Source organism: Vigna radiata, chromosome 5, assembly GCF_000741045.1.
Source record: "Vigna radiata var. radiata cultivar VC1973A chromosome 5, Vradiata_ver6, whole genome shotgun sequence".
Taxonomy (NCBI): domain Eukaryota; kingdom Viridiplantae; phylum Streptophyta; class Magnoliopsida; order Fabales; family Fabaceae; genus Vigna; species Vigna radiata.
Window position 1 is genome coordinate 16,349,354 of NC_028355.1, and position 23,043 is coordinate 16,372,396.

General features: G+C 30.7%; 2 protein-coding genes across 5 annotated transcripts; both read right to left on the minus strand.

The window, feature by feature from the left end:
- Nucleotides 1-4,807: 4,807 nt before the first annotated feature.
- On the minus strand, nt 4,808-7,142 carry LOC106761597 (EPIDERMAL PATTERNING FACTOR-like protein 2). 4 transcript variants are annotated; one of them, XM_022780289.1, is made up of 4 exons: nt 6,786-6,936; nt 6,324-6,435; nt 6,202-6,245; nt 4,808-6,127 (listed from the first exon to the last, which is right to left on the minus strand). In XM_022780289.1, the coding sequence occupies exons 1-4, from the start codon at nt 6,849-6,851 to the stop codon at nt 5,861-5,863; spliced, it is 489 nt and encodes a 162-aa protein (XP_022636010.1). In that variant the 5' UTR covers nt 6,852-6,936; the 3' UTR covers nt 4,808-5,860. The 4 variants fall into 4 exon arrangements, with proteins under 4 accessions (XP_022636010.1, XP_022636011.1, XP_014500649.1 ...); XM_022780290.1 differs by lacking the exon at nt 6,786-6,936 and adding an exon at nt 6,972-7,142 and having other exon boundaries at nt 4,810-6,127; XM_014645163.2 differs by having other exon boundaries at nt 4,810-6,127; nt 6,791-6,931.
- A 422-nt stretch (nt 7,143-7,564) lies between these two features.
- LOC106759946 (putative lipase YDR444W) lies at nt 7,565-11,394 on the minus strand. The gene is made up of 10 exons (XM_014643345.2): nt 10,816-11,394; nt 10,629-10,696; nt 10,387-10,457; nt 9,961-10,230; nt 9,562-9,722; nt 9,426-9,481; nt 9,175-9,227; nt 8,955-9,087; nt 8,102-8,199; nt 7,565-7,902 (listed from the first exon to the last, which is right to left on the minus strand). The coding sequence occupies exons 1-10, from the start codon at nt 11,043-11,045 to the stop codon at nt 7,831-7,833; spliced, it is 1,212 nt and encodes a 403-aa protein (XP_014498831.1). The 5' UTR covers nt 11,046-11,394; the 3' UTR covers nt 7,565-7,830.
- Between the last annotated feature and the right edge of the window lie 11,649 nt (nt 11,395-23,043).

Consider the following 23,043-nt stretch of genomic DNA (forward strand, 5'->3'; position numbering starts at 1 on the left):
GTCCCTAATTTTGTCAATTTGAATCAATAAAAGCCTTTCTGTTAAATGCAGTTAACGCCATGAAGTTTTTGAACATGTGGCACGCTGACGCTTCCAAGTGGCATCGTTTCAAGTGCATAGGTGGATTATAAAAGGGTGAAATCCCTAAATTAAAAGGGTGTATTTGAAGGTGAAATCCCTAAATTAAAAGGGATTTCACCCTTTTATAATCCACCTATGCACTTGAAACGGTGCCACCTGGAAGCGTCAACGTGCCACATGTTCAAAAACTTCATGTTAACTGCATTTAACTTTTATTGATTCAAATTGACAAAACTAGGGACCTAATTGATCACTTTCAAAATTAGAGGACCCAATTGAAACAAACCCCCAAATATAGGGACCTCCGAACCTATTAAACCTAATAATAATGATCTCTTTTTTATGTATGAAATAAATAGCAATTATAATATATATTTAAAAGTTAAACATAGTTAATTAGCTATAGATAATTTTTCTATCTTCAGTTTTTATTTTGCTCATTTATTTTTTAGTCATATATCTACAATAATTATGATAGTCAATAATTATCTATAAACATTTATTGCGAAATCATTTTGTTGCTGCATTGTCTCCAGCATTCTAGTAGACTCTCAAGGCTCAGACTAAGGGGGAGGAGGAGGAGACCTAGGTGTCATCTTCTGTTCACGTAGAGAGAAAAGACCATTAGTGCAACTCAAAGAAACAAAAATAAACAACCTAGACATAACTAAGAGTACACATGTATAAGCAAGGCACACACAACCTACAAGATTTTCTAAGGACAACAAGTGCTCTGATACCATAAATATGGCATCCCAAATATATAACAACACATATAATATGGTAGTCCATAATTATAATATAGGAGATTATAATTATCACTTGTAATTAAGTATAGGATTATAGTTATCCAAAATAACAACAAAAATTAAAACTTAGGCATACTATGGAATAGAGTATTTCAAAATGATAAGAGCTAGAATTAGAAAATCCTAAGAAGACTAAGCTGCAACATCATCATCTTCCAGCACTTGCTCCAGGAGCACCTCCTCAACATCTGCTCACATCAAAGTGGATAATCATTGCAAAAGAAAAACATACACAAGCAACACAGAAACACATAAGCAAGGGTGAGCTAGGTAGAAAAATCATGTTATACAATCACATACAACATGCAAAGTTCATTCAAGCATACTAAATTGAATTACAAGACTTGTTACACTATGACTTGACTCATCCGAACTAGAATGATTGTCGAGCTATGGCGGGTCATGCACTCGTAGTGGCATCTACTACTTTGCAAAGTCATTGCCAATGGGTTTTACCTACCACACTCACGAGGTTAGTCTCTACCGCGCCTTGGAGCATACTGGATGCCTCCAAGACTAAGAGCTCCTGCTACTACTCATGACATGATTCAATCCTCTCTAATTGAGAATGATTGACCATTGTAGTTCCAGGATAACCTCCAAGACTAAGCTTCCATGCAAATCATTCTAACACATTAATAGGGCACCACCATGGATCCTCTCCTTGAGGATCATGGAATTACGTCGATGACCCACACTTGTTACACTTACACCAATCATAGACTTGTACATATACACCTTCAAACTATAATACACAACATAATATGGCATGCTTCTAAATATGTTATACAATTCAAGACACTTCCAACATAGTATCACACAATCATAAGGAGAAAACATAAACTGAACTCAACACCTCTCGCACAGTGCACCCCCCAATTCGCATAGCAAATTAGCTCGCAGAGTTGTTAGACCCCAGGTCTCTCACATAGCGCACCCAGGTCGCTATGCGAAAGCTCAAACAGAGAGCATGACTCTCTGATCATTCGCATAGCACACAAGGTCACACAACGAATGACCAAACAATGGGCACCCTTTTAAAGGGTCTCGCTATGCGAGGTAATTCGCATAACGAGACTGCATAATCTGTAGAACGCAAATTCTACAGATTTATGCACTCACCCACCCAAGTTACCACTTCTAGCCATTTTTATCAATTTCAAACTCTTCTAATTTGTGATTTAAGTCCACTTAAAGTTGTCTAAATGAATTTAAACATCCCTACCGTGATTATAAACTGACTAGGACTCAAGTTCTACTCCAAAATTCCAATTTCAACAACTTAAGGACCTCAAACTCAATTACACCATTTTATACTTATTTTGTCCAACTTAGTGACTCAAACAAGTCACCATACCTCTGATAAAACTATCCTGACCGCCCAATTGCACTCTAGACATCAGCTGCTTAAAATAACTATCTCAATTCCTCTAAAAAATGACCTAGGACACTATAACTCCTGAACTTTCTATTAATAACTTGTATAACAGATTCCTCAACCTAAATTTCAACAATGCCTTTCAATTAAACCTATTCACAAACACCAATTTACGGTTTCATAATTTGAGCTACATTGAATACTTGATCTAGCATATAGATTCACCAATTTTAGTTCATACTTCATCAACATACAAGGCAGTGTCATACAAGCATTATTTCACAACTTCAAACAAGAACCCAAAATCATACACACCCTAGTTCACTAAATAGAAATTAAAAAGAAAACTCAGCTCTCCTTACCTCAGATTCACAGCACAGTTCAGCTCACAAAACACTTTCAACAACACCCTACTCGGCTAAGACCATAACAGCACCCTAAACCACCAAATGGTGATGGAAAACAACACTTAGAACCAACTTGAGCTAGAAAGTGGAGAAAAGCTACTAGCTACAGAATCATTGCATGAGCAAAACCCTAGAGCACGGAGAATGGAGAAGAACCACTTACCCGCTAAAGAACGTAAAACCAATTGGATGGTTTTGAAGCTCTCTACGTCGTGATCGTCTGGGCACCACCTAATCGAACAACCAACAACTCAATGGAAAAACGGGGTAGAGAGAAAGAGAAGAGAAATGAAGAACAAGTGGTCTAAAAAGAGATAAGAACTGAACTAATGAACCAGTTACTGGAAAATTTGTTCTTTAAGCTTACTATGTTTTAAGAGTCTGACTTCAATAATCCAAAACACCTATAAACTCTTACCACCTATTTTCATGTCCTCACACTTTCTAAATCAAAACACTACCTAATAATGTTAACAATATTATCACCTACTTTTCTTAAAAAGGTAAATAATTTTTTTTGTTCAATTTAGTTATAATAATTCATAAACAAAGGATATATTTTGTTTCTAAGAAATATAGTTTATAATAATGATTTCTATGCTTAAAAAGAAGCATCAATGATAAAATTGGGACATCTATTTATTAATATTTCTATGTACAATCATTTATAATATTTTTTGTACAATTTTTTATACTTTATGGATTTTCTGTTTACATATTTATCAGTTTTTCTTTTCCTTTGTTTCTCTCATTTCAACTTTTTCCGTATTAAAACAAACAAGACAAGACAAACATAAACAGAGACAATCAAATACAAACATACATCTTCGTAATAAAAACAAAAAAAATCTCTAAAATAACTAAGGAATAAAAAAGGAGTATCTCTTACTACATTTATTGCGTGCATTAAGTTTCCAGCCTACCATTTTGCATCTTGTTGGGGCGACAAATACATGGATACCATTAAGAGTATAGTTACATGTACACTCATGGGTATCTTGTATATATAGAAATGTAGAACCTAAATGAAATTTTTCAATAATAAAAGTTTAAAGCAATGAACTATATTTACATATTCCACATTAAAATTGTTTGTAAGATAAACTAAAAACATGCAATTACTAATACATGTATAATTTCTATCAAAAAATACGAGTCGAGGTTTAAATAAATTAAAAAGGAAAATCAATGAAGTTTTTTGTTTTAAATATAAGCAGTGATTCCAAAACACGTAAATAAGTATTGGGTTACAATTTTGTTTTGTAATCAGTTTCTCTCAATTTTAGTTTTAAACTTTTTAAAATAAGTTTATTCTAATATCTAATTTTCCCGTGTTAATTAAAGTATTTATTAATAATACATGTATTCAATTAATACGTTAGATTTAAGATCAAATTGTAGTAAAATAAAATAAAAATGTATGTATAATTATAGATTAAACAAAAAATTAAAATTGTCAAATACCAGGACTGAATATATATATATATATATATATATATATATATATATTGTTTTCCTTTTTATTTTAACAAAACATTATTACCCATATAAATTTATTCAAATCCTTAGTTTTTTACGTGTACTTTTTATTTCTTATTCTCATAAGAAAAAGAGAGAGAGGAAAAAACAAAACATTGAATATATCTTAAAAAGAATAAAAGAGTTAAGAAATTTATTTGTAAAAGTCATTTTTTTTCTGACACAACTCTTCATGAGGGCTTTTGAGTACACCAGTACAACAACTAATTGTGTTCATTTATCTCTTTTTTTTTAAAAAAAAAAATCTTATATTTTTATTTCTTTTCAAGCAAATAAAAATAATAATTCGTTATATTATTCACAGTATTTACAAACACTTCTGCTACGCCAGTTACCTAAAAAACAACCCGAGTGGACAAATTACACTTTTTCTAATTTTTATTTTTGTTTGTGATTTTAGCTTTAAATTTTGAATACCTGTAATTTTTTATCTTTATGTTTCACTTAATAAAATTATCATTAATGAAACTGCAAAACAAATATATGGTTGGTAGGCTTAAGGTTCAATTAACGGACACACTTCAACATAATTTGTGTTAGGATTTAACAGAGTTATGTCATGTATTCATGGTTTTAGCATACTCCTAAGTAGTGAGTGACAGTAATGTCCACTCAAGAGAATGTGTTAGAAATCATGATAAATTTTGATTCCATGATACAATGTTTTTTTGTTTTGTATGAAGTTTGAAGTTTGAAGTTTGAATTGAGGAGCTAGTGATGAGAGATGAATAAAAGATGGTGAATGGTCATAGAAGGTACAGTGCAAGCAGCGAATAATACTCTCATTAAATACCAGGCTTCAGTGTCTGCAACAAAAGAGATAACCAAACTCATAAATCAATGCAACTCACTCACAAAAATTTACTCAATGTTCATCATACATCAATGTTGTGTTCCCATTAACAACATCACAGCATCTTCTTCAATTCAATGGACCAAATGCCACTTTCATTCAACACATAATTAATGCGCCATACACACACACAACACAACCCTGCACTGCAGAAGGTGTCACAATTTCATTTCATCACTGAAATATTTGTGTCAGCTGAACTAAAACAGAAAGGGAAAAAAAATACTACTACTATGCTAATAAGTGAGATCCCTAGGTTGGCAGATATATGGATGTGTGTTATGTATTGATTAATGCTTTTATCACTTCGAGGTGGGTGGTATTAGCTCACCCTCTCTGAATTCTGATGCTGAAAATATCTTAATCTTGTAGCATACGAAAACAAGACCCTCTGACACACTACTTCTCTTCCCCCTTCATCTTCTTATCTAGTTTTTGCAATGGATCTACCAACCCACCATGCATTTTCTCTTGTTATCTCATTTTTCTATTCTATAGCAGCATAAAAGGAAAGTATATACTTGCAGGGAGAAGATATACCCAGAGGTTTATACCAAATGCTGGTATTGTCTGAGTAGAAAAAGTAAACCCTTAGTTACAAAAGCTTTTCATTGTAAGCAGAAATAAAAACAAGAAAAAAAGTGGTTTAAGCAAAAGGAAGACAGAAATATGGACTATAATTGCCAAATATCTACAATATACAAGGTGCGGAAGCATGAAGAGGAATTGGTATGTAAATAATTGAAATCATACACATTTTGAATTGTTGATTTGATTCAGAAGCCCCTTTAGGTCATGGATTGAAAAGGTAATCCCCACACTTGCATTTCCAACTCATTGGTTTGTAATTTGAAAGGTCATCACCTCTTGATGAGTAAGAAACAAGCGTGGTTGCTTTTGCTGGTGAATAATGACTTCTATGAGTTTGAATTTGAGGTGCAACAGGTACTTGAACTGCTTCACAGTGCTCACAAGTACTGCATCTTCTTTCACACTTGGGAGGCCTAGAACCTATCTGAGATTTTTCCATCATCATCGGTTCCGGCTTTTTCATGTCCTTCTGCACATATTCAAGTACTCAATACCAACAGATTGGAAGATATAAAGTAGAAGAATTCAGTGATGATATTGTACCTCAGCAGGTTCTATAAGACTGGAAGAAACTGCTCTTGCTCTTGCTGCATGCATATATACAGTAAGCAAAGTTAATCGGATAAAAAGAGAAAGAAGAAGAAAGAATATAGAAGCGGGACAACCTTTGGCCGTGAATAGAATAGCAAAGAGAATGAGGCATAGGAGAGTTTGTCTATAGTTGTGGCAGGAGACACAGACTTGAGTTAACCCCATCTTCTCATCAGGGGAAAGAGACTGCAGAAGAAAAGGATTCAGTAAATTGTTTTGAGTGTAACTAAATACTACTAACAGCTTGATAGAGGAAAAATGATGGTGGAAAAGAACAGTGTGACATATAGAGAGAGAGAGAGAGAAAGGAGGGATATGTGGCAGAAGAGAAGGCAGTGCAGCTGAAATTCTGAAAAAGGTGTCCCAAACGTGGGTCAGATATTGAATGCCACCCCTATTATACAAAACCGATCACTCACTCTCACCTCTTTTATTACCCTTATTATTTCCCCATCAATTCATAAACACTCACTGCAAAAGGTGTATTATAGATCTTGGACTCTGTGAGAAGGAAAGGGTGTAAGCAAAGGAAGGACCTTACCACTCCAACACACACACACGGTTCCTCGTTCAATGAGCCTCAAAAATCCAACTTCTGTCATATGGGGACAAATTCACGCTTCGATTAATGGCCATGCCATTCTCACACACCAAACTTTCCAATACCAAAATACAAGACACAAACATAAACAAAAAAACATATCACTAACTTCATTCACAACCTCGAAATAGTTGTGTCAACACTTCATACTTTGGTCTTTCTTTACTTCTCAAGTTGGAAAAAATGAAACATGCTCAGCCCTGTTTTGTCCTTGAACATTTATTTCCTTCTGCTGTAATGCCAAGTTGTAGCCATTCTATTTGCCAGATGATTCATTTTAACTTAACCACCAAAGTCAATAAAAACAGACCTTTACATTACTTGAGCTTATCTCTTCTTCTCATTTTGTATTCTTCTCATTCATTTTTAATACTTGTTCTAAGGTATATTGCAAAAATAGCATTGATCTTGCGTGTTTATACATATACAGGATTTGCTACGTTTGTTCCTCGAAAGAGTACACGAAACATTAATGCATCTCCTTCCATTATTTATTCTCTCATCATTATAAATTACTGTTACGCAATGCTGATAGAGTGGTGGGCCAGTTGGGCTTATTCATGACTGCTGAATTCAACGGTTGCGTACTTTTCTAATAAAGATCATAGTTCATTCAAATAAAATTTAAGAAAATTGATTTTGAAATAATTTTCGCAGAAACAGTAATTACACTACAGCAAGCAATATTTTGAGAGTACTGTATTTGAAAGAGTATAACTTTTTAACTTTATTTTGGGTGTTCTTATTCCAAATGACTCCAGATACATTGCAGTCAAAGTAGAATGGGGACAAGAACATTGTAGGGTGCAATTATAAGCCCCGTTCTGTTCTTTATCAATGAATTTTTCACATTCTTGTGTTCTCTAAACCTTCTTGGTCTGTATTCTTTTCAACTTCAGTGGCAAAAAAGTGATGAAGCCCTCTCCATCTTACAAAAAAATGGCATTGCCTTGTCTGTTAGAATCTGGAAATACGGGAAACTATATCTGAAAACTGTCAACCATATGTTGAATCACGTCTGCTCCATCGGAATTGATGCAGTAAGTATTCACCTGATATAGAACAAATTTCAACCATAGAGAGTGCATTGTCAATACTTAAAACAAGGTGTAATATAGCAGAATATCATCACTATGATTTTCAGAACATAAAATGTGAAACATTGAAGACCCCATTATGGTCCTGCCTGGTGTTAAGATTAGAAAAGGATTATTGTTTCTACATTATGTGTTTCAAGCAGCAGAAACTTGCCTGAATGGTGCTATGTGCCAGATATTTCTGCCTACTGCCACTGAAGCTGACATCAATTCTGTCCCAGCTCATTGCTGTCAAGCTTCTGATCATTTCCTCTGCAAGGGTTGTTAATTTGTACACAATATAAAGCATCATATCCTTATGTTCAATCCCATTTGGCAGAAGCATGTAACTAAATTTCAGAAGCAACATTCAGGATTTGTTCTCAAGGTTCTTAACCATACCAGGAAATTCTACGTGGAGGATACAATTACTCGTACAAAAACTATTGAGTAATGGAAAACAATTATGCATTCACGTGTATATGGTCTCTACGTGATTCATATTCAAGTTTTAGATTGTCATATTTAGATTAGTGATGACAGGCATGATCTTGAACTACTTACAAATTTATTAAAAAAATACATCGCAGAGTGCTACAATTATAATAAGTAGTGCTTTTTTAGCTCATGCAAACACACTTTTTTCTTTGAAATTACCTACTTTATACTAACCTCATCGTGGTGTATATCATATAAAGATTTGATTCACTTGTTAAAGATGTTTCTGACGTCTAACTGCCCCCTTAAGAAGGGAAGACAATCAGTGACTCCACCAAATACCATACTATAAGACGAATTATTAGCTTTAAACAAAGTCATTACGTCTCCTTCAAATGACAGCAACTTTGATTTTATTTTTTCATTTTCGCTTTCATGAGTCATCACAAAACTCCAAGCACCAGACCACAACAGATACGAACTTGCCATGTTTATCATAGTAGTTATAAATGCCAAAAATATTTAGACATCAGCAGATTATACAAATATAGAATAAACCTCATCGGTTGAAAAACTTGAAAGTGAAATACCTTCTGAATCAAGTTTACTGGATTCACTACTCAGTTTGGATTCAGCAGGAACTTCCTCAGCGACACAACTAGATTTTGCTGTCTCTACATTTACAATATGAGGGTACTTTTCATGTCTTGAAAGATGCCGGCGCTGAACAAAACAACACGTCAGACAAAGACACAATTTAGATAAATTATATTAAATCAATATATTATATTGCAGAATCTTGATGATTACCTTAGGGAGTTCCTTTCTACGTCTGAGAGATGATGTACTCCATCCAACTAGCTCTATTTAAAGAGTCAAGTTATTCGTGTAAATAATTTGTGGAGTTAAACATTAATTCACGTCAATTTAATAGTACTTGTGGTTATTTTGATTTCTGAATCAGACAAAATTATATTGATTGATTGGCATCAAAATCAAGAACTAAATTGACAGATTAAAACTTAAAATTCATCTGGGCTATGACTAAAAGACAAGGATACGATCATAACGAACATTTGCATAGGCAATGCGGCGTTTGAAGGACCGTAAAGCAGACCTATAGAGAAAGAGGTGTAGAATGTTATTTGTTATTGGCTCAGAGAAAAAAAATAAATAAACAGAACCATAAATTCTTACAAGAATTTAATGTCTTCGGAATCACGAACCATTTGGAGAAGAAGAGGAGGTTTCCCATTGTCACTATCTGTTAAAAATAGATGTTTTCCCGTTTTACCAAAAACCCCAGCAACACGAGACACTGCTTTCTCCAGAGAGTAAAATCCACAGAACATAGGAACCTGAAGCATACATAAGTCCAAAAACTATGTCATTGTCTTCACATAAAGTCATTATTAACTCATACTAAGCCACTTCTGTGTATAACACGGTCTTCTATTTATTGTTTTTACTCCCTTAGTTTTATAAATAGTTATAGAATTTACTTTACAGAAAAACATTTCTCATCACAGGCAATAAAGCATTCAAATTGCAAATTTTGCTCCATCAAGTCATAGGCTAAAGCTACCAAAAAATGACCTGTTTATGACCTCTAGAACCAAGGTGTGGCGTTGCAGATGTAATGAAATTTATGGGCTCTAGTCCTGCAATTTTTCCTTCATATTTTCTATCATGACATTCTTGATCTGAAACATGGCTTTCACAATGTCCATTCCCCACAGAAAGTTCAAGAGATATGTCTCTCCCATAAAGCCGGGCTATTGCATATCTTGCTATCAAGCCTCCTAAAGAGTGACCTACAAATGAAATTTTCTGAACACTTGGGTGACGTTTTATAACTGATATAACCTGAGAAAACAGAAGAAAACAAATATCCTTTATCTTTCTGGGTTTGTTGCCAGAGAGTTGAAGTCAATTGAACGCCTTGAGGGCTAAACTTATTAGCTGCGTGTGGAATAAATGATTACAAAGATCAAACAACTGAATGTCAAAGCCATAACACACCTCCTCGGCTAGTCTATCTCCCATTACATCAACCCCATCAAAGGTCAACATCGAAGAATTGCGTTCACTGCCTGCGTTGCACAATGATTAAGCATTTCCATTAAACAGACTCAATGCTACCACACATCAGAAAGATGATTAAGCATTTCCATTAAACAGACTCAATGCTACCACACATCAGAAAGATGATTTTGCTTAAACAGACAAAGGATGCAAACAGAATTGTGTTTCTGCGAACTTACAATGTACAACAGCATCTTCTGGAAACCTTTTCAGAAGCTGCTTTGCGGCAAATTTCCAATTCTGAGCGCTGCATCAAATAGATCACACACACAACCTAGAGGCATAAATGCTCTGGTACATACATGAGGCAAATCACAAATAGTGTAGACAAGGTTCAAACTTAAAAGTTACAGTAATTAGGCAAACCTGCCAACGAGACCATTAACCATTATGATCAAGTGGGTGGGGGTGGGACGCTGACCAGACTCATCAACAACCTCAATATCAAAACCTCCCCCCGAAACATCATGTTCTATTCTGAAACAACCAAACCTGGGAAAAAAAGAACTCTTTTTGCTCTTCTTCTTCTTCTTGGTCCCTCCACCGACACCCTCTTGCTTTATTTCTTCAAGCTGGGGTGCTGCTTCTGAATCCATGGAAATCACGGTGATCGGTATGAAAAGGCCAAAAGACAAAAACTTTGAAAAGGTGAGTATATTGGGTTGATTTGTAAGCGTGGAAAGGGAAGGTAGTAGAGTCCCTTCTACAGTACTTGAATGGGAAAGGGAACTCCAACGCGAAGCTGCTTCAACGACTTTCAGCTTCAGCTTCAGCTTCTTGACTCTGACCCTCTCATTCTTATACCATGCTTCCACTATTTAATTTTATATGTACTACTATATGTCTTCAACCAACCACATTTCACATTTTTCTTTCAATTATTTCCTTTGATTCATCCGAAGCTTGTCCACCTTATTCTTATAGACTACCTAAGATTTGGTCAATCATCCAACGGTTCTGCACTAATCAAGATCATATAATAAACTTCAGACATGGGTCGTTTAAGGTTTTGTTGATTAGTAGTTATTACCCCTAAAGTCTAAGCAGCTAGAAATTTATTCCCTTTTTCCATCTTCTTTCTAGAAAGCTATGATTAGCGTACTCCATCTATAAAGAAACACTTTTACAGACAAGTGGCCACATATTTATTCAAATAATACGAAGAATTGAAGAGAAAAAAAAAATTAATCATTTTCATAAAACACTTTACCAGCAAAATTATTTTCTGCAGAGGCTGCAGTGGTAAATTAGGGGGAAAACATTTTATTTTTACATTTTTAAAGATTGTATTTTTTACATTTAAGGATTATTGGCTAGGTTGATAATTAGGAATGAATGAATGTAATTAAGGAGAAAGTAAATGTATGAGAGAAAGTAGAGCAACTTTAAGTACAAAAAGTTGAAAAGACTTGATAAAGTTGATGCTGAGTGCAAGGACTAATGCAGTGCATAAATGGTACAGATGACATAAAAATTTAGTTATAAACTATCCGAGGATCTTATTTTGTTTCTATAAGTTTCTTATTTAGGTATACTTTTAATTCTATTTAAATTAACTAGGTTTTATTTTTGACTTTTCTTTAAAAAAGGTTTTATCTTTGTAACATTTGAAATAATTATTTTAAACTATTATAAAATATATGAGGTTTGTTTCAGTCCTATAAAACATTTTTCGTTGATTTTTTTTAACATTTAAAATCACTTAAAAAGATCATTTTTTAATTTCGAATAAACTATAAAATTAAGAATTACTTTTACAAAATTAAAAGAGAAAAACATAGTGTAAGACTATAAAAATAGCTAAGAGAAATATCTTAAGTGAAGGTTAAATATTTTATTATTAAAATATCGAGCTTATAAATATAATAATTACTTATTCAAGTTTTACTTTAAAAAATATTAAATCATGTTATTTGTCCTTAATTTTTCAGAAAATTTTAAATTATTATTATTTTTAATTTAGTCTCGTTTTGAAATCTCTTATGCAATTTGTATTAACAATGTTAGATGGGTGTCACATTACTTCACAGTCACATTACTTCACAATGACAGTGTCATATCGAATATCATTATTTTAGTTCGATTTTGATATCTGTGTTTTTATTTTATATCAATTCAATCCTAATTTTTTAACAAATGATACAATTTTATTTTTATCCACAAAATTTATTTTTTTCTATAAATATTATACAAATATTTTTATTAAAATTAGAATTTTTATTAAATATTTATAAAAAAATTAAATTTATATATATTTATATTTTATATCAAATTTTATTTAAAATTGTTTTTAAATTATAAATTTATTCATTTTAAATTGTTTTTAAATTATAAATTTATTCATTTTAAATTGTTATAAAATTATTTAAAAATCTTAGATACCCTGTATACATATAAAATTCTCAAACAATTATAAAAGAAATAACTAACCCTTCAGGATTGTGATCCTCAACTCTATAATATTACTTAGTCTTAGTATGATCATATTGAGGTTTGGGTACTAATCCATTGAATATATTTAAATAATTATATCTCATTTAACTTGAACTTATGCATTATATATGTAGACATGTGTAAGGAACTCTCTATATACAAAACAATTTTTTTTATTAAATATTTTTTAGTTTCTGAATTTTAATATAAAATTAAAATTTTTCTATATCCAAAATTTTGATATATTTTTAAAAATTTAAATTCAAATAAATATAATCATTCTAATCCAATTATATTTAATTTTTATGTATGTTAAACATTTTTAAATTAATATTTAAATTGTTTATACTATTTTATATATTTTCACTTTAATATTAATATCGATAAATCAATTTTTTCTATATATAATTAAATTACAAAGATTGTATTCATTAATTTTTAAAAATATATCAAAATTTCATACAACAAAATTAAATTTTGTTTCAAAAGATAAGATACATTTATTAAAAAAACTTTAATCATCGCCATCTTATAATCTAACCAAACTAATGTAATATTTGCAACGTGACGAAACCGTTCCTATTTTGAAATATAGACTCTAACTTTCTCGTGTGATTTGGACAAAATTTTGAATGGGTTTACCAAATATTTTAAGAATTTATCAAATGTTTTATAGTAAAACTTTACATTCTGGATAGATATTATTTTGTAACTATAAAATATAACATTTTATAGAATTTTGTAGAAACCCACAAATTTCATATGTTGGAGTAACTTTGCTAATTTTGTAAGAGTAGTTAAAAAATAAACCCCTTCTTTTGAACCCCAAATTCCATATTTTGGAATTATCTTCTAAAAATAATATAGCATGTATGTTGTGTGAGATTTTTCAAATTAAATTTTAAAATTTAGTAAATTTAATAAAACTCTTATATATAGTTTCATAATTTTGAATGTTTTGTCTTATATATGTAAAGTATAAAATGGACAAATAAAATTTAGGGATAGTTATTACCATGGAAGTGCGAACCCCCACTAAAATAACTAACCTCCTATATGAAACACCTTAAAAATTAATCTATTAATTATATTATAAACTCATTAAAGAACCGGATTTTATGAAATTATATATATATATATATATATATATATATATATATATATATATATATATATAAAGTATAAAATGAATAAATTATAAAATTTAAATAGAGTTATTATTATGTGAGTTGGGTGCGAAACCCCTCACTAAAATAACTAACCTCTGGAACACCTTAAAAATTAATATATTAATTATATTATAAACTCATCAAAGAACCACTGATTTTATCAATATAAAATACATCTTAAACTTACAGAAAAAACATGTATAAATATACAAAATTACAAAATGTAATTCAAAATAAAGAAATATCTATTTTTATCTAAACGTTCATTTTACAAATATTGTATCTATATATGATCATATATAAAATAGGTCACACCACAACCATATATAAGCCTAAGCTATTAAAACAGATTTTTATATATATGATATATTTTAATTAACCTCTTGTATGCAACCTCAAAGAGGTTTCTTAGTTATTTTTCAATGAGTTTGTATTTCCGAAAAATTAATGCAATTAGACATTCTAAAAAAAAAAATTGATGTAATTAGACATTTGCAATTAAATTGGTTAAACAAGTAAATGTTAGCTGAGGTATGTGACAAAGTGAGATTGTTAATTAGGTAGATTTTGTTATTTTTAAATTAACAAAAAAATAAAAATTTTCTTCTTCTATCTAGAATCAAAAAGCTTTTTCTTTCTCCATTAAAGGTGACAATCACTTAAATAGAACTACCACTTAGTGTCCTCGCATCATCACCCACCTAGCATAGACAACCTTGCTTCTCTACAGTACCCAGACATGCAATCACAACAAGAACCACTACGCCTTCATTGTCTTCCTTACGAAAAATGTGAGTTCGACAATGTCTCACACTTTCGCACCTACCAAAACATACATAAGTTCGTTTAACTACAAATTAACGAACAGTTCACGAGTCTCATAACAACAACCCCAAAATGCAGAAGTTAAATCGTGGAAATCACTGTGAGTTTCCAAATTGTGCCACCATGAGAACCACGTGCAAAAAATACAAAAAGCAACATCTCTTCGTCCACCATAGGTCTCGCTCCATAACCATCACAATCCCCAATTTCATTCAATCAATCCCCAATTTGAATTATAGAGCTTGTGAATCCTAGTTTTGTGAAATGAAAAATCCCTACAAAAAATTCCCAATTTGATTTAAATCATATTTTACTAATTTTTTATTGTTTAAAATATCAAAAGACGAAAAAGAAAAAAGAAATGAAATAAGAGCGGGTGATGGTGTTAGTTAAAGATGTGTTTGTAGACCTTGAAGTCACTCCTCGGGTTAGCTTGATTTAGGCTAAGAAATCATTTTGTTTGTATTGTATTACGTTAAACCTATACTCTTCTCATTAACTTATTAGAATTTTTTAAAATTCTTCTTAAAACTCATAAACTCTTCGATTCAAGTCGAGTGCACAAGTCGGTTTCCCTTTACGCATCTCGTCTTAAGTCAATGATCTTAGTTTTGAACCCAAAGAAAAATCTAGAATCTTCTTTATTTTTTCTGTTTCCCCAATTCAACCATAAGATTATTTCTTCTAATTTTCCTTAAATTTGTCACCTGTTTTAATTAAATCATGTCATCATGCCTTGTCAACTTACATTTAAATTTGTTCAATCAATTTAACGACAAAATCCAATTGTATTAATTCTTCATAAATAAATGTCCAATTATATAAAAAAATAATTGAAGAACCTATTTGAGAAAAATTACCAAAATAATAACAATTATGTAACCAAATCTTAATTATATACGAGGACATAAATTTATTATATATATATATATATATATATATATATATATTTATATTGTACAATAAAAATAACAAAAAGTAATAATAGTGATAATAATAATAAAAATAACAAAAAATAGTAATAATGATGATAATAACTAAGATTTAATAGAGCTTGTGTCTAGGGATGAAACCTGAACCATTAGTTGCCTTAAACCCTAAATCTTAATGTGTGTTAGCTTTTTAAGTGTCTAAGGAATTAATTCTTAGTGAGAAAACCTAGGCTCTTTAACTTGAGGGATTAGGGCTTGAGTGTTTTAGTGAGTTAACATTGATGTTTAATGGAGAAAAGATGATTTTACGAGTACATGAGAGTGAAGCCGGTGAATTCTACACTTAGCAATGTCATTCCATATCACTTATGACCTTTCCCCTCTTATAAGTGTCTCCAACTATTAAAGTCCACCTTTTATTTCTTTGCAAATTTCTCTTCTTGCACATAATCTTATATTCTTTAGTTTATATGAGTTATTAATTGTACGATCATTTTGTACAATACGAGTTTTTTGGAAAACGACATGTGGTCTTACCATTTTATATTACTTGAGTGATTTGGTACGCTTGCCGATGATCATTACCAAGATGTCGAGCACTGCTCCCCTTACCAACTTCTGGGCTATCCTCCTTGACAGGTTGTGGTCTCATCGAATTGTAGAGTTTTTATATTGAGCTCAAACACTTTTGGTGTAGCTTGCTCAGCTTAGTTGTCATTAGTCCAAGTTAGAAAAGTTCAGTCACTACTTGCTTAGCTCAAAAGAGCTCGATCATCATTACTCACTTGTTCTCGAAAGAGTTCGAACATCACTCGCTTATTCTGGGAAGATTCCATGCATCATTAACTTGGTTCAAAAGAGCTCATACATCATAAAAAAAAAAAGAGTTTGTATGCTCCCCTTTCAACACCCAAATGAGATTTTTAAGTGCTTTTCAGTGTCAAAATGATATTTTTATTTTAAATAATCTCAAAATGAAAGTTTGGCTCAATTGTTGTATCGATTTAGTTCACTACTCATAAACAGATACATTTACATATCAATTCACTCTCACATTTAAAATATCAACATCACTACAATTCTTTGCACCAAAATAAATAAGAATACAACACCGTTTTCAAAATTATATCATCTAACATAGTGCACTAACAACAAAATAGGTATTTTTCATTAATTAGATTAAGTTTTAAAATCTTATTATAACTTTAAACACCTTTACTCACACACGATGTAAGATTTGTAGATATAAAACTTAGATAAATGATATGACATATCTTAATAATCACATACATATAGAGATTTATCTCAAACCATTTTGAACCATATACAACTACATAAGATCACGTACATACATGATTTTTAAAATAATTAAAATCAAGAGTAAAGGATAAACTTACTTTAATGGAAATCTTTTTAAGACGAAATGGTTATGATCTACATTGATAGTCTTATGATGGGCTAAGATCTTAAAAAATGAATAGAAAGATAATAAATACATATAAAGTGTAAAAGAAAAAAAGGTCAAAATACAAGTTTATAGATCTTTATAAAACAAGACTCAAATAAATAATTTTTCTATTTACAAACTTGATATTTTAATAATAAAACAATCAAGTTTTATTTAGAAAACATATTTTTACTCTTAGTTATTTTCTACTTATTTATTATATGTGTAACAGAAAAAAAATGTGACTCTTTATATTTTAAAAATAAATAACAAAAATAATAAAAGATAAATAACAAATAATTTATAGAAAAATATGATTAAGTTTTAAAAATAAAATTATAAAATAAATAAAAGTAAGAAAGGAAAATAAATTGCAAGAGATAATGATTGTCATACTAATTATAAAACTAAAATAGGATTTTAGCCATACAAAATATGTATACTTAAATATCATTATCTATAGTTATAACTGAACAATAGTGGTGGTTGTAGCAGTAAATTTTGTTAAGAAGAGTCTGCTCAACTTTAAGCAATCACATTAAAAATAACTCAAATAAATGATTGAAAGATCCACAATATTTTATATCTTTGGATTAATTATCTATACTATTATATAAATATAAATGAATTGTATGTTTTGGTGTCTATATTTTGTTTCTTATTTTACCTTTTATATATATTTTTTAAATTAAATTATTTTGTTTACTATTTTACCTTTCAACTGACATATTTTTATTTTATTTTTCTAAATTTGATATTTTTTTAAATTTATCAATTTTTTTAAAACTAAAACAACTATCTGTAATAATATTTTTAAAATAAATAAAATCCACAAAAGTTAAAATATAACATTTATTTATATATTTTTTTTAATTATAAAAAGGGTTAAATATGTTTTTAGTCCCTATACTTTGGGGCGATTTTGGTTTTAGTCCATTTTTCAAATTAAGGTATAATTTAGTCCTTCAACCTCTAAAAACTTTAGTTTTAGTCCTTTTTACCAAATTTTTTAAAGGACTAAAACCTGGATTTTCTAAAGTTGAAGGACTAAATTGTATCCTAGTTTGAAAGAGAGACTAAAACCAAAATCATCCCATAGTATAGGGACTAAAAATATATTTAACCCTTATAAAAATATTATCGTAAAAAAAAAGTTCACACAAATACACGTATGTGTTTTCATTTGTATGGTATGAGAATGGATTTACAAGTATCATTCGTGCTCGTATAATGCAATTTGAAGACGAGTACATAGAATCTCGTATGCGATTGGGCCATTTTAAGGATGATATGACTCATTCTTTCTCTCAATTTCATTTTTACAAAAAGAAACACAACCTATAATTAATAAAAGAAGTTGATTACTGACATAATTTTAATTTAAATAAATAAATAACTCATTACATAAATTTTTTAAACAATATACTTTAAATTGAAACATTTTGATATCTTGTATATAAACTCATGTCCATCACTTATTTTCTTGTGAGATTTTGTTTGTACTCAACAAAATAATAGTTAAAATTATTAAAATTCCTTTTAACTTTCATTAAAATAAAATATGTATATCTCATTCAACTCATCGGTGATAGCTCATTTACTCTCTATAAAACCATTTTTCGGATATTTTTAAGAAAAAAGAAAAATATGTTAAAAATATTGTCATTTTGTTCACAATGTTTTTGAAGATAAAACAATTTATATATCTTGTGTTTCCAGTTTTGTATAATTCAAAGAGAATTTTTATCCAAACTTCAGGTAAATCACTTTTTTTTTTCTCAATTAGAAATACTTAAAAAAAAAACACTTTACGATTTATAAATTGAAACAACTCCGGCAAAGGATAATGTTATTATGATTATGTGAGTTTTTTAAAATTTAGTTTTCTTTCTTCTATTAGCAATTATAATTTAAAAATCAAACCATTTCTTTATTTGTGTTATCCTGAATCATAACACTTGAAGACGCAAAACATTGATGTATATGAAGAAGAAAAGAAACTAATGAAAGAAGTTAAAATATTTGGTTGGTTTTGATATTTGTTCGAAAATATCAAGTAAGTTTACATATTTTGGTTGATTTCAATTGAGTTTTTTATTCTTAAAAATGTATAATAGTTAGGTTTTTTAGTATCACACTAATCATGTTAAATGTGTTATAGGTAAGTTTGTGTTTTCTTTTTAATTTGTTTTTGTTATGTGTTAAGTATTTTTTAAATTTCAATTTAGTTTTTATATTTATTATTTTTGTCACACCCCAATTAATGTTTCCTTTTAGTGGAAGCCACGTGTCACGTCCTCTGAATCTCCCTCGGTCAATGGAAGACAAGGTGTGCAGTGCAATTAATTCTCCGCCATCACGATCCGTGTGGTGGCAGAGAGAATGAAAGCCTGTAGATAGTGGAAGACAAGTGGCGTGCTGTGAGTAGGCCGAACGACTCGTTTGGTGGTCATATTTAAAGTTGAACTTTCGAAAATTGACACCACTTCTGCATGCAACCTCTTCGTCTTCTACCCCCAGAAATCCATTTTTCTCCTCCTTCTCTCTATAAACCACCAACTTCTCTCTGGATTTCTGACCTATTCTTCTCCTCCGATCACCCCACTTCTTTTAGATTAAATCTTCCCGGCGTCAAGACTTTCCAATTGCACCGATCAGAATCTGGTTTGGAGCACTTTGGACTCTTGAAGCCTTAAGAGTGACCACTTGAAGAACCTAGAAGCTTAGCTTGGATCATAAGGTAAGGGAATCTTATAAATTTAATTATGATTATTTTGTATGCATGATTTTGTGAGTTATGCTTGCTGAATGTATGATCTTGTTGTTGAGAAATGTATGTTTGATTTTGGTATGAAATATTTTGTAAGGTTATATAACTTAGTGAAAATATGAATCTGTAATCGAAGGGTCATTAGGACCGTTCGGTTTCCTCTTAAAACAATTGATCTGGTACCTTTGTGTTGAAATTTAAATATCTTGCTTGGTTATCCGTTCAGAATTAACCATTAAAGGATGTTCGGTCTTATACTGAACGTCTGATCTCTAAGTGCTTAGTCATAGACTGAGTATTCGGTCTCATATTAACTATTTAGAACGTTCAGTCATACACTGAGTGTTCGGTCTATATTGATAATGTTCATTTAAAAAGTGCTAGGTCTTATACCAGTACTTGAATTCTAAGAACGTCCGGTCATAAACTATACGTTTGGTCATACAAGTGTTTAGTATTAGACTGACACTCTATTTCTGAAGCATTCAGTTTCATATTATTGCTATTAATTATTTTAAGAATGTTCGATCATAAACCAAGCGTTCGGATTTACAAATATGATATTATGTTTGAGCATTTGGTCATAGACTAAGTACTCGGTTTGATATTAATTATCATTCTTGGAAAAACGTTCGGTTTATAATATTATTTATTTGAAAAGTGTACGGTCTTACACTGACACTTGATTCCTCACAGAGTGTTCGATTTTGTATTGACACGCATTTTTATTGAAGAGAACTTCTGCTAGTCGTAAAGGCGTTTGGCTAAAGTCATAAACTTGGTATTCGTTTCCTTCCAAGAATGACTTATGTTGTTTAGCGTTCATTCTTCTTCATGAATAAGTTTACCTGTATTGTTTTCAACAGTGTATGGTTTTATCCTATACCAGACCGTCCGGTCAACTATTACAACTCCTTGTTTTATTCAGTCTCTTATTCTTTGACCGTTCGGTCACTTGTTGAATTTCTATGATACTCAGTTTTTCTCATTATCATTCGATCAGTTTGTTGATAATATAAAAACGAAAGTGGAATTATTATTCTGATGCTAAAAGTATTCCAGGGAGGAATATCTCATGATTTGAAATTTGATTTAGTGGAGTATGACTATGGTCAGACTCAGGTTCTGCTCTATCCTGATATTCCATGATTACGCCTTCTCAGATAAAGAAGGGTAACTCATGTGTGGGAATGGCAGGAGGCCCTTTAGCCTAGTTTTTCTATACTGAGGTGGTTCCACTGGACTAACCTCGGGTGGCGGTCTGTTGAGTGTATCCCAGCCAGGTCCACCCGGGTGCAAAGAGCAACGAGCTACATAGTTCATACCGTCCGGACAGAGTCTAGATAAATTGGTTATATTGATGTTTGGAAATCTTGATGCATGCGGATTATTGAGATGTTTTATGTGTATGTGAAAATGATTAATTAAATTTACATAAACTTACCCTTATTTTCCTGTCTTGCTTATGTTGTCGTTCGGTATTTGGCCGTTTGGTTTGTTTTCCCCACTGCAATGATCATCCTTTTGGGTGTGAGCAGAGGGTGATCAAGAAGATACTTTGGAAGATGCCCTGCAGACGGAGCAACCTATAGACGCTATACCAGAAAGCTGTGCAGGATCGTCCGAACCATAGTTTAGGATTTAATTTCACCTCTTGTATATATATATATATATATATATATATATACGTTTGGTTCGTTATTGTGGAAAAACCGTACGATGTAGTTACCCTTTTGTATTACCGTTTGGTCTGAGACTGTTATCATGACCATTCGGTATTAGCCTGTATATTGTATTATACTTTTATTCTCAGCATAGTTTTAATTCCATATGAAATTTCATATTCTCGTTCTTTTTGTGATGCTCTTTATTCATCGTTCTCTATTATTATTCATGTTAACTCCTTAAGTAAATTATAGCTTTTGTTATAGATTTATTTGGGATGTTACAATTTTGATTTAAATTTAATTTTAGGTTTAAACCTCTTTTTGGTCCCTAAGTTATGAGCAGATGTTCAGTTTAGTCCCCGCTTTTAAAAATGTAAACCTTTGATTCCTAAGTTATAAAAAATGTATCAAATGAGTCCTTTTTTGATGTTCATGATCAAAGTACAAAGAGCAATCTAAAGTGCTGTTATTATTAAGAAACAAATCAGAGCAATCTAAAGATGTAGCAGTTGTTAAGAAACAACCAAAAACAGTATTTCAAGTTAAAAAAGGACTCATTTGATACATTTTTTTTTATAACTTAGGGACCAAAGATTTACATTTTTAAAAACGGATACTAAACTGAACATCCGCTTATAACTTAGGGAACAAAAAGAGGTTTAAACCTTAATTTTATGTATTTTTTAAAAAATTCAGTAATTTTGTCTTTTTTATAAATTGAGATCGACTTTGTTTTTTTATATAATTTTTATAATGATATTTTTATTAAATATTTTAAAAAATATTATATTTATTAAAATTTATATTTTTCATTAAATTTTATTCAAGTTTTGTTTTAAAATTTTAAATATATGTATTTTAAATTATTTTAACATTTAACATTTGAATTTATACAATTCCTATTTTTAAATCAACTCTGATATCTGTGTAGAAATTATTGATATATAATATTATACTATGAAACATAAATTTATAAATCTATATGTGATTATTTATAATATAATTAAATAAAAAATAATATAAAAATTCGATGTGATAAAAAATCAACATAAATATATTTAGATTTTTTTAAATAACGTTCAATGTAAAGTATATAGTATAACTCCTCAACCAAACATGCGAGACGGTCATAGAGACCAAGATGTGACTAAACTAATCGAACACGATAGTAATCCTGACTCAGGCCGGACAGTAAAAAATGAATACCCGGTTTGAAACCATAATTAGGTATTTCTATAAATATTAAGGTAAGTGGTCACTAGAAGTATTGGATTGGAATTAGGTCGTCATTAGGACTTCGCTGATCCCTAACCTATGACGAAAACTATAAACACAAGTTGAATTGTTCTAA